Source organism: Lutra lutra, chromosome 16 (assembly GCF_902655055.1).
Source record: "Lutra lutra chromosome 16, mLutLut1.2, whole genome shotgun sequence".
In the NCBI taxonomy this organism is placed as follows: Eukaryota; Metazoa; Chordata; class Mammalia; order Carnivora; family Mustelidae; genus Lutra; species Lutra lutra.
Window position 1 is genome coordinate 2,513,895 of NC_062293.1, and position 12,658 is coordinate 2,526,552.

The window sequence follows — 12,658 nt, forward strand, 5'->3', positions numbered from 1 at the left end:
CAAAGTTAAAAAAAATTTATTGATATACTAAAAGTTAACAGAAAGTAAGACAAACCCTGACACCACTTGCTAATGTCTTTCCCCTGCAAAATAAATTAACATCAGAAACCAGAAAACAAACCTATAACCTAGGCCTAGTGTTAGTTTTCCAAAAAATACTAGAAAAGCAACAGAATCTTTAAATGTACTTGAGCAAAAATCTAGTCATCTAGGCACTACCTCGCCCCTCCTCCCACCCCCTCCCCTCAAACCACCACCGGCTTCCTGGGGGAAGCATTTTCTCTACCTGGTAGGTCCTGATTGAATAAGGGGGCTGGGCTGCTGTCCTGCTTCAACAAAGATCTTAAGCTTCCCGGGGCAATCACATACTCACTCTTTTAAAAAAGCAAACAACAGCCATAGTTTAAAGCAATCAGAAGTGGCGTACATGAATGATTTTTTTTTTTTTAATTAAAAAACACAAATCAAGCCAGCAATTGGTCCAAAAGCTCTGGGCCTCCCTGGGTCCCCTTAATGAAACCTCTAGGCCCAGAGCCCTCTTGGTCAGGTCAGAATTTTGAGTGTAACCAAAACAAGGCACACTCTTTTTGGTACCAAAAAAATATATATAAAAATATGTCAAACCCTCTTAAGAAGAGGACAGACTGGCCACTTCTTCCTAGCCATGACAGACACGCAAACAAAGACACGACAGGATTAAAACACCCAGTCAGGCTACACCGCGAGGCAGCCCCCGTAGGGAACCCCGCACAGTCCATGACTCTCTGGTCAGACGTGGCTGATGCCCAGCCACGCACGGACACGCATGCACACATAGCAGCAAATAAAAAAGCACGACTTTTATTGGTAAACATGACAATCAACTCTCCAGCCCAGGCGGTCACACCAACACGTGTGTGCACGGACACACACACACATGCACAAACGCATACACCCTTTTAAACACGAGCCACATGGAGTCACAAGCACCAGAAAAAAACACAACAGTAAGAAACCAAAAGCCCACACGGCACAGCAAGAAGGCAAAGTGGCTGGGAGTGAGGTGTGGCAGGGTCAACTTTGGGATTGAAGTAGCTGGTAAACAGAAAGGCACCACGTCGGGGTTTGGAGACCTGGCCGCCAAGGACGTCAGATCAGCTCCAACAAGCGTTTAACCAGTGGCCCACGGAAACCCAGGGTGGCCCCAAGGGCTGGGAGGGCGGCTGGTGGCCTGGCTCCGGGGCTCTAAGGCAGCACGGTGCCTGGCAGAAAAGGAGCTGCAAAACTTGGAAGCCAGCAGCCCCTCCCCCAGGGCCAGGCAGCCCGGAGGAGCCCCTCGATTTACAGCCAGGGAGCATCGGGGTGTCCAGGAACCAGAGGGGAAGCTGGGGTCAGAGGCCCAGAATGCCGGGATCCCTCTCTTCCAGACTGTGCAGGGAGCTGCAGCCTCTCCCTCCACGTCCTCTAGCAAGTCTCCTCTCTCCTGCCCGCTCTGGTTCCAGCCCGGTCACCTGGGTAGCTCCGCCCTCTGATCTGCCGAAATGGGCCCTGCTCCCACCGCGGCCCAGCACGGCTACTGCACAGGAGACCAGAAGCTGCACACAAACACCCCTTGGCAAGGTCCCGGACACGGCCTGTCCCCAAAGGCACACTGTTGAGACGGACTCACAGCACCAGCCGTCTCTTGTATTTGGTGCAGACGGGGAGGGACGAGGGAGCGGGGGGTCTGGCAGGGCTGCCCCTTAGAAAGTTGAGCCCACCGTGTGAACCCGGGGTCCCCTGCGATCAAGGCAACAGGATCCCCTGCGATCAAGGCAACAGGACAGAGGGAACGCCCGCACCTGCTGGCTGGCTTCTGACAACCACTGAGGCCAAAGAGGACCCCGCAGCTCCACTTTTCTCTTGGCATCACAGAGACCTGGTGACCCTGCTCCTTTCTGCCACAAGCCACACCAGGCTCGTCCCGGACTCAGCCCATCTGGGGGTAGGCAGTCAGGCTGGTGGATCCAACCTCTCCAGGGGCCCTCTGCCAGGGGTAGGGGGAATGCTCAGATTGTGCCCTGCTTCCAAATGGTCCGGGTACACAGCTTCACAGTGGGGAGGGAGCATGTGGAATCCCCAAAGGTGGGAGGGATTGTCAGGGAAGGCGGTGCCCGCCCACTGTGGCAGAGGGTGGCACGGTGGCCGCTGCCAGACACCTGTCCCAAGCCCGAAGCCAGCAGGCCATGGAGGGTGCGTCTAACTCCAGCAACTGCCCACACTCCCACCTTCCACAGTTTCTCAGAGGCAGCGTGTGGGGCCATGGCTGTCCTCGCACAGAATAGGAGAAAGGAGGGCAGCCAAAGTGACACCCTTCTGCTTCTGCTCCCCGGAAACAGGAGGTTCTAGTGGAACAGCTCTGGGACCAGCCTGCTCCTGGTTCGTGCTGACCTCCGGCCAGCACTAGGGCACTGCAGTTGTTAATCTGAACCGGAATTACAGGTCACCAAGGGATGCAGCCCACACCTGTTCCACATTTAGGCTGTAGCCTTGAGCTGTTGGCACGGGACAGGGACAAGGACAAGGCCCCTGGTCCTTGGCAGTCAGGCACCGTTCTGCAGGGATCCTGATGGGTGATGTCCCTTACCTGCCCCCTGGCCCATCTGGACAAACCTAGCTGAGCCCTGGAGCAGTCCCCAGAGGCCACCACCGGGTAAGAACTACCGAGCGGATCCCTCCTCTAACAGCTGTGCCCCCCCGGAAATCCAGGGGAAAGCTGACCCCCACCCTGTCGTCACAGGCCGGGCAGGGCAGTTTCAACAGCAAACAGGGGACGGCCTTGAGGAACGTTTGGCCCGAGATGCAGGAGGCAGATTTCTTGAGGCACGTGGGAAGGCCCAGAGGTAGGAACAAGGGCAAGGCCAGGCCTTGGCAAGGCATCAAGGTACTCCCCTGCCTGAAATCACAGGCAGGGCTGGGGCAAGTCCCTCCAAGCCTGCCCTGGAAGGAAGCCACCCTGACCCCAGAAAGGGCCTGGGGGTACAGGGCTGTTATCGAAGCAAAACCAGAGGCCAGAGAAGGGCAGGCCAGAGCTGGGTGGGGCTTCAGTAATGTCTCAGGCTGAAGAAGCCCACGCTGGTGGGGGACTCCTTCACCGTGACGGTGATGAGGTTGGCAGTGACGTCGGTGACGAAGACGTGCTCGATGAGGCTGCGGGTGGGCTTCCAGTCCTGGCTGGTCTGGACAGACACGGATGGGTTCTGTTTGGCGCCGGGCGGCGAGGCCGAGCCAGGGTCTGAGTCGGAGCTGCTCTCCTCCCCGGCGCTCAGCTCTGCTGCCAAGGCCGCCTTGCGTCCTTCCCCAGGGGCTGTGTGGCCCGCCTGACTGCCGGGGGCCGCGCTACCCCTCACACAGTCCCTCTTGCCCGCGGACGTGGGCAGAGCCGTCACCCTGGAAGACAGCTTCTCCCTCTTGCTGCCATCGGAAGGCATGGCCGCCCCGCTCCCCCCGGTGGGGCCACCCGCGACGCTCTTCCCCACGGCTGGGCTGGTGGCAGGGACACCCTTGCCGGCTGTGGCATGGCGGGCGACCGTGCCCGCCCCCACTGTGCCATTCTTGACACTCTGTAAGTCCAAGACCTGGAGGCTCAGCTCCTGGGTGGGTGCGGGCTGGGGGCCCAGGCACGCTGCAGGGCCCTTGCTGCTACTGTGGACATAGGGGGGCCCCCCAGCGCTTCCCCCTTTCTGCTCCACGGCCCCACTGCTGGGGGCCTTTGGGACTTTGCTTCCTGGGGAGCTGATCCCCAGGGCCCCCTTCTGTGTCCTCACCTTGAGGTCCAGCCCGAGGCCGCACTTGCCGGTGGTCTGGGCCTTGAGGGCCAGTCTGCTGGCGGCCTGGGCCTGGCTCTGGCTCATTCGGTTCATGTAGTGGACGATGGAGCTCTGCCAGCTGATGCCGCCCCGGCTGGGGCTGCCGGCCATGCCCTTCATCAGGCTGGCCAGGTTCTCCGGGGTGGCCATGGTGCTGGGGCCACCACAGGCCTCTTTGGCGTGGGCCTTCAGGGCGGCCAGGCCGGCCGCGGGGGCGCTGAGCGGAGGGGGCAGCTTGCCGGCCGGCGCCCCCAGGTCCTTGCGGGCGGCCTTCAGCGCCTTGGCCAGGCTCACCGGTCTCCGGGCCGCCTTCTGCTCTGGAGGCAGGGGCTTGCGGCCTCGCTTCTTCCGGATGGGATCCTTCAACTCGGGCTTGGCCACCAAGATCTGGGCCTTCTTCTGAGGCACCGGGTGGGTCTCACGGCCCCGGGGACCCCTCTTGGCATCTAAGTCACTGTCGTCCTCTTCGTCAGAGGAGGTGGAGGAAGACGTGGACGAAGACGAAGAGCTGCTAGACTTGGAGGGAGCGTCGGGCTCCTGCAGAGACAGAGCACAGACGGGGTCACTGCCTGGAAGGCCGGGCCCCAGGGCCGTCGGAAACCTCCACGCGGAGACCGCGCCGGTGGCTGCCACACTAGAGACGCAGCCAGGAGGGAGCGAGGCCTCGCCGGCCTGTTCCAGAAGAGATCGGAAAAGCCCTTGTGAGATTCCACGAGATGCAGTTAGAAGCAGAATGAGTGGAACAAAGAACATGCGGTTTGTGAAACCGGAGCAGAGGAACGAAGCAAAGAGCGTGCGCGGTCAAGGCCTGGGCGGCACGGCCTTGAAGGGGGCCGCTGGGCCGGCTGCAGGCTCCCCCACAGAGGGAAAGGGAAGTGCCGAGCTTACGTGCCAGACAAAGTCACGTGTGGATGTGCTTGTAATCTGAAGCAAGAGGACATCCTGCTCCAGCCCTCCCACTTCCAAAGCGGACCCCTTCAGATCATTCCAGCACACAGGAGAGTGAAAATGCTGCCTGTTGTCTTCTGTCTCACCGGGCCCATGCTTCCACGGCCACCCGTTAGGGAGACAGAGCCAACGCTGGCTCCCTGCTGCCCTCAGCCCAGCATGATCCAGTCCAACCCGGGGCTCCAGAGCCTCCTTGCCCAGCCAGGCCCCCCACCTCGATGGTCCCCGGCTGGTCACCCCAGCTGATGAGAGCCCGAGGGCACAGGACCCCCCCTTGCTCCCACCGTCCAACTCGAAAGGAAGATGTGAAGATGAGAGCGGGATGTGCAGACCAGCCAACAAGCCTTAAGGTGAGGTTGTCACAGCCTCCCAGAAGGGCGGCCTTTGTCCCTGACCAAGCTCTTGGCCACACTGTGTAGGGCTCAGGGTCCTGGGGCAGTGCCCTCTAGAAAGGAATCCCAGACACACCCCAGACTGGGGCCGTGACCCTTTTCCCCATCCTCCTTCTGAACTGAAGAAAGGGCACAGCCCCAGACCCCAAGTGTGCGTCCCCGTGGCTGCCCTGGTTCACTGTGTCTACTCGGCGAACCTACGAGCACCTACTGTGTACATAATTCCTGATCTTTTCTGTGCCTGCGAGAAAGTGCTTAGCAGCCAAGTCTGACCCTGCCGTCCACTGGAAAGGAGTGTGGAAGGGACAACAAATGAACAGGAAACCAGCCCTGGAGGGGATCAGCCCTCCCGGCAGAGGGACAGGCACCGGGGGAGGGGAGCAGGGGCTCGCTGCTGCCTCCTGCTGGCAGAGGCATAGAGCCACCAGCAAGGAAGGAGGCAGGAGGCCCTCCTGAGCCAGGGAGACCGAGAAAGCAGCTGTGGAAGAGCCAGCCGGACACCCAGTCCTGAGCCCTCCACCCTCCTGCGCTGAGAGGGTGCGGGAGGTAAGTGGCCACGTGGGTGGTAAGCGGCTACTCACCTTGAGTTTGGAGTGCCGGCTACAGGACACCACCGTGTGCTTCCTCGGCCGGCCCCGGGGCCGCTTGCCTCTCTTCCGGCTCTGCACCTCCTTCTCATGTTCCCTTGAGACAGTCACCAGTCAGGGCGCGGGAAGCCCCGTGCGCACGCCCTCTCCCACCACACGGGAACCCCAAGCCCCCAAACACCACCCCCAACCGACGCTCCGGGCCCAACGCAGCTTTTCCCCAGCCCCACTGCAGAAACACGGCCACTCGTAATGCACCCGAGTCAGACGTCCAGACTCTCCTTTTCCCAGTGCAGTATTAGCTTTTTACCTATCGGTTTCATTTGCCTTTGGGTAAAGCTGAGTGAAAGACATCTCAGCAAAGCAGGGAAAGGAACAGCTCTCCGGTTTCTCCGACTCCTCTTCAGACAGCCCTGTGCTAAGCCCGGCCGCTTTCCCCAGGGAGAATGTTTCACGGAACTTCTAGAACACAGCCTGCTAGAAGGAGCCTTAGTTGTCACACGGCCCAAGCCCAGCACTCCAAACAAGTGTGCTGCATGGGTGGACAAGGACCACTGGCCCCAGCCTCTGTCTCTCCAATCTGTGAGCCCCGGTCCCGGGAACTAAGGGCTCTGGTCACGTCCCACACTCTGGTCTTCCCAGAGCCGGTGCCCCAGCTCCCTCTCCCATTTCCTTTTCCTAACACTCCTCTGTTCCTAGAACGCGTCTGGTGTCTGATCCTGCTGTGGCTGGAGCTCAAAGCCCGCACCTCTGGGAGGACACGTTTAATCAGCTCCCAGCTCCCGGAACTCGGGGTTACAAAGCCAAGAAAGCTGCTTCCAGCCCCACCCCCCGAGAAAGCTTGTATTTCAGGCCACCCCCGGGAAGACACTGATCTGGAAAAGCTTCCCAGTAATTAAAAGGGGCAACCAGTCATCTCACTGGGGCCTGGAACGCCATCGCTTAAAGAACCCAATTAGTACAACCAGACAGAGCTCTCAGACTCCAAAGCAACCCTGAACTGTCACAGAAGGGCAGGGCTTTCCCCTGGGTCTCTTCTGCTGACACACTAACCTGCACCCTCAGATTGTGAACCCCACACCTGCCCTTACAAATCTCCCCCGGCCCCACCACGCACAGGACGGCCAGCTCCTAGTTTCGGGGTGGGGGGTGTCTTCTGGGTGCCCAGGGGGAGACACCCACTTCCCTGACTTCTCTTCCCCATGATGTAAGCCAGACCACCCCACGCTTGTTTTCAACTCTCACACCGCCTGTTTCAGCTTAGTCCTCGTCTGCTGTGCGGTAACCAAAAAGGACGCACACCCCTCAGCAGTTAGGGTGCTGTCTTGCGGAGATAGGGACCAGCTCCCTTCACCCCTCCCCCCAGGCTTAAAAATTACGAATTCAACAGAAGACAATCAGATTACTGATAAGCTTTTCCAAAGGTACAGAGGAAAGCATACTCTGGCCTCGTCCCTCCTAACGCTGCCCAAAGCCCAGCTTTACCTGCTTCCCACTGCCACGGCCTCTTGGAGAAGACCCCAAATGTCGCTCTAGTGTGGGGGTAAAAAGTGGACCAGAGAACAAGCTGGTCAGATTGACCCCAAATGGGAAAGCTTCTGAGCGACTCATTTAACTGCATCTAGCAACAGGGTAACCCGCAGCAAAGTCTGCACCCCCCGCTCCTGGCAGTGTGCTTAGGGACATCGCTCCCCGGACCCTCCTGCCAGGACAGCTGGCCCCTCCGTCACCTGCCCCTCGCCTCCCTTTTGCCTACCTCAAGGTCTCTCCTAAACCAACTCTCCTATCTAAAAATAGAGATGACATCTAAAATTACAGAAGTAGGTCTGTCCCCCGAGACCGGCAAGGGAGCTCCCCCCGCCCAGGTACCACCTGTTTCGCAGCCTAAAGATAAATAATGTGTCGTTTCCAGTACAGAACCCACTGACTTTCTGCTGTGCTGCTCCGGCTCCCTCTCTGGGCCTCCCCTTGCTCAGCGGCACCCTCAGGCAGCACTGGGCGGCCAGGCCACCATTTTTATGGCAAACCTGCGATCCTGGTTTTTATTAGTGCCGTTGGCAAATGACTCAACAGCAAAGGCTAACAAGAGAAGGCAGAACTTTTCAGGAAGGAACCAAGAGGGTTCATTTTTGCAATACTGGCCAGCAGAAAGACCCCGAGCGGCGGTGACTTCTGAGCTCTGGACATGATGCCGGCCAGGCCAGCTGACGGAAGGTCGGGGAGGGGTTCATCTGGGACCTCAAAGCTGGCCCCACCCCTACAGACCACCACCCCAGGGGGAGGCCCTCAGACCACAGCCCAGGCCCAGGACCCCTGCAAGGCCGGCTTGGCCCTGAACCACCATACGACAGGCCACAGGTCTCCCCAACATTCTCCCCCTTCCGACGCGTGCTGTTAACGTTCTCACTTCTTCTGGAAGGCCAGGAGCAGCCTTGGGTCCAGGATATTCTCCTCTGGCTCCCAGCTGTTGTGTCTGGAAAAGCAAAAAGTAAGGAGTCAAGACACACCAGGCCCTGGGAGGCCACTTCAGGAAACAGCTGGAAAGGGCCCGCCCCCTCGCCCTGAATCCCTGCTGATGGCAAGGGCATCGCGGTGCTGTGGCAGAGTCCCCCCAAATGCCACCCACGCCTAGGTCGGTTCCTGCAGACTGGGGGCCTTAAGGCCACCACCTCAGCCTCAAACTCCAAGGGAAACCACCACCTCAGCCCTCAACTAACTAGCACTCGGCCTCAGGAAAACTCCACGGTCTCCCCCGGGAGGAAAACAAATCCCAATAAAATGGGAAGTTGCCGGGAGGGAAGCCCCCAAAGCCTGGCCCGGATCCAGCTAGGGAAGGGAAGGCCGCTCCAGGATGCAGGGAGGGGAAGGCGGGGGGTGGGGGGGCACAGGAGCGCAGCCCAAAGATTAGGAACAATGTGGCCGGCGCCCAAGCGAGCGCGGGCCGGGGCACCGGGAGGGGAGGGCGAAGAAAGAGAAGTGCGGAGCGGGGAGAAAGGGGGAGCGGGTGTGCCCGAGGGGCTGCCAACAGAGCCCCTTCCGGGGATGCCAAGTCCCCTTCCTTACTTTAAGCAGGGGGAAAAGGAGCCCTTCCATCCATCAATAGGAAGCTCAGGTTACAGCGGGGAAATATGGACGGGAGGAGGGGGTTCGCGTCCCGCGGGGAGGGCTGAGGCGGGCCGGGGGCGCAGGCAACAAATGCGCGCGGGAGGAGCGGGAGGAGCGCGGGGCGCGGGAGGGAAGCGGGCCGGGGCGCGGGGCCCGGGGTCAGCCGGAGGGGCTTCCGGGAGAGGCCGCCCAGCCCCGCGCCCCGCGGGCGCGTAAACAAAGGGCGGCCCCGCGCAGGCTGCGCGCCCCCTTCCCGCCGAGCCCGCGGGGACCCCGCGAACTTCCCGCCCAGCGCGCGGACGCCCCCGCCCCCCGGGCCCGAGGCGGCGCGGGCGGGAAGGCGGGCGCCGCGCCGCGGGGGACTCACTTGGAGGACCAGCCGCGCCACTTGACCAGGTACTCCAGCTTGCCCTGCGGGGAGAGAAGGGGCGCGTGAGCCGGGGCGGGCGGGCGCGGGGCAGGCGCGGGCCGGGCCGCACGCACCTTGCGGAGCCGCTTGCTCAGGATGCACTCGGCGGCGAAGACCTGCTCGCCGACGCTGCTCAGCTCCTCCATGCTGCCGCGCGCGCCCGCCCCGACCGCGGCGCCCGCCGCTCCGCACGCCCCGCACCGCCGCCGCCGCCGCCGCCGCTGGCCCAGCCGCCGCCGCCGCACGCCCCGCCGGCCGCACACAAAGCACCGCCCCCGCCCCGCGCTGGGCCCGCCCCGCGCACGCGCACCGCCGCCGCGCCCCCGCGCCGCGCCCGCCCCGCGCCCGCCCCCGCGGGCCGCCCTGCTCCGGCGCCGGCCAATGGGCGCGCGGGGGCGGGCGCGGGGCGGGGCGCGCATTGTTCGCGGCGGGCTCGGCCTGGCGCGCTGCGCTGGGGTCCCGCGCGCGCGGGGGCCGGGCCGAGTCTCGGGCGCCGGCCGGTCCCTCGCCGGCTGGAATGGGCGCCCGGGGGCCTGGGACCCGGGGGCCGCGCGCCCGCGGGGCGCCCGCCCTTCGAGCTTCGCTTTCCGGGCAAAGGGCCATTGTTCAGGCCCGAAGGGGGGAAGTGGGCCGCTTCCTGCCCCGGCCTCCGAGGGGCGCTGCTGCGGGGCCCCTCCCGGGCTCTCCCCTTCCGCGCGGGGCCCCTCGGTGTGGGGCAGACGTCTTTTGCTTTGCGCGGGAGCCCCACGGGCCGGGGGCGGGGAGGGAACGGGAGACCCCGTGCTGGGGCGGGGGGCGGTCTGGCCTGTTCCCCCCGAAGGCGAGAGGGACGAGGCGCCCGGAGGAGGCGAGCTGCCCGGGTTCCTTCTTGGGGCTGCAGGGGTGGAGCCCGGCCCCCAAGACTCGGGGCGGGCAGGGAGAAGCAACTGCGCCCTTCCCTGCTTTCTGCCTCGGTTCTGGGGGAGTGAGCGTGGGGCGGGGGCGAGGCTTGAGGACGTGGTTCTAATCTAGGACCGGGTCTCCAATCGGCCGGCTGGGATTCGGGGCCGTGTCCTGCCGCGACTGCACGCGCCCCGGGGGAGACCTCGCGCACTCGAGGGTGGCCTGCAGCCCGGGGGTCGTGGGCAGGCTGCCGCTTCTTCCCCTCTGCTGAGGGCCGTACTGCCCTTTCAGTCACCTGGGTCCTGAATCAGACCGAGTCAGACTCGTGGTAGGGGAGCCCGCGCCAGCCCTAAGTCTTCCCGCATCAAGACAGTTTAACCCCATGAAAATCCATTTTGTGGTTTTGTTCTGCCTTGAACGGAGCCGCACTGTGCTCTCTCTGCAGGGCGGGTCAGAAAGTCGTGTTTTGTTGCAGGAGAATGTCTAAAAGGAATTTTTGCTCGTTAGAGCCATATTTATAAAGATTCTGCAGAAGAAATGTACTTTCTGTTGCTGTTTTTGTTGTTGGTTTAACGGAAACGCCTGCTGTAAAAATTGGGAACTGCGGAAGCCCATCTTTCAATTTCTGGCATGTTCTGCACTTTATTTGGCTAAATATGCTACATTCATTTGATATCCTGGAGAGACTTTGGGTAACATTTGCAAACTTAGATTCTGCTTTCGAAGAAGGAAGGAAGGAGGGGAGGACTCCCTTGGGGGTGCAAATGGTGGCTCACTCTGGAGGGGCCCCAGCCCAGAACCCTCGTTTTGGGATGACACCTGTGATCGTGGGGTGCAGAGAGTCGCTTCTAATCTCCAGCTCTTTCCGTAACCTTGTCTTCTGGAACTAGGCAGTAAATTGTGGAGTTGAAGACAAAGGTGTATTTATTGTAATCCTAAAAGCAGCTGGATCAGTTTCCACTCAGGTTTCCTTGCGGAATTTGTCTGGGGTGTGAGGATTTTGTCCTGGAAGTTTCTGGTTTCCTCTTGATGACCCATGGTTCCCTGGGATACTTGATGATGATGGTGATGATGATGATTTTTAGGGAAAGGAAGCTTAAAAGGGGGAATTCTTTCTTGCCCTTAGAAATAAGTTTGTCTCGAATTTGATCCTAACTTATGAAACAAGAATCAATTTCCTGGAAAGTTTAACACATATCTCGTCCATTCAACTTCGAACACCCAGTTTGGGTAAAAATAGCGTTCAGATAATTTACTTGGAGACAACGATATGACCGACTTTGACTAGAATTAAAGGAGCAGATAAATAGGGTGAGGGTTGATCCAAAATTTGTGAAGCGTCCCATTAAAGACAAAACAGAAGAAGGGAGTTTCGAAATAATTTCAGTGAATCTGATTATGTCAAAATATGGGTTTGGGCCATAGCAGATTCTGTCTTCCGTTTTGACTGTCCCATTTAAGAATTACTAAGACAAGTTTGAACTCATTTTCTTCCTCATCCAACAAAGACTTACTCAGCATTTGCTGTCGTCCCGGCAGGAACAGACGGAATCTGTAGTTCGTAGCTGCGAGGTCCAGAGAGACCTTTCCGAGATGATGGGCGTGGCTGGTACCTGCCCTCTTCCCCTCCTCCGCCATCAGCCACCTGTAGCTACTCCATGAGCATGGGACCTGTGGCCAGTGCTACGGAGGAATTGAATTTTTTTTAAAGATTTTATTTATTTATTTGACAGACGGAGATCACAAGTAGGCAGAGAGGCAGGCAGAGAGAGAGGAGGAAGCAGGTTCCCCGCGGAGCAGAGAGCCCGAGGCGTGGCTCAATCCCAGGACCCTGAGATCATGACCTGAGCCGAAGGCAGAGGCTTTAACCCACTGAGCCACCCAGGTACCCCAGGAATTGAATTTTTAATTGTATTTAATTTCAAGTAACAGAGATGTCATCATCACCTGTAGCTGGAGGTCACGTACGTGGATGGTCCAGGCCCACAGGGATGCGGGGGGTAGCCTGTGATCCCACTGCGGGCAGAAGTAGCGCCCGTACCTGAGTGAATGCTGAGGCACGCGCAGTTTGCTTCTACTCCCGTGTAGGTTTTCCTGCACGCGAGGGTGTCTGCAGCCTGTACGGAAGGACACTAGACACACAGGCGTATAGGTGTGCATTCAGACCAAATCCTTCGTTGAATGCCCCTTTCTCTCCATGCAAGCGGCAGAGCCGAGGGCGAGCATGAGCTCACTGGTGTCTGAGACGTTGCTCAGACAGGAGCAGCAGTGTTGGTGAACCGAGAAGCTGGGTTGGGAGCAAGGAATGGCGGAGTTGCTCCTGATGGGAAGGAAGTCAGGGCTTGAGACGAAGCCAGCATCCCCACCGGTGCTCTGCCCCACCGGACCACAAAAACTAAGCACCAGGAGTTGTGCCTTACAAAGCAGCTTCAGGGCACCTCTTGGTTCCCACAGAGGCTGGGTGCTGACTACAGTCAGGGTTGGCTGCGAAAGGAGGACCCGTCGCCG

General features: G+C 60.1%; 1 protein-coding gene across 1 annotated transcript; it reads right to left on the minus strand.

Annotated features, from left to right (window-relative positions):
- CBX2 (chromobox 2) lies at positions 1-9,498 on the minus strand. The gene is made up of 5 exons (XM_047708456.1): positions 9,343-9,498; positions 9,227-9,270; positions 8,162-8,227; positions 5,749-5,851; positions 1-4,364 (listed from the first exon to the last, which is right to left on the minus strand). The coding sequence occupies exons 1-5, from the start codon at positions 9,412-9,414 to the stop codon at positions 3,063-3,065; spliced, it is 1,587 nt and encodes a 528-aa protein (XP_047564412.1). The 5' UTR covers positions 9,415-9,498; the 3' UTR covers positions 1-3,062.
- Positions 9,499-12,658: the final 3,160 nt, after the last annotated feature.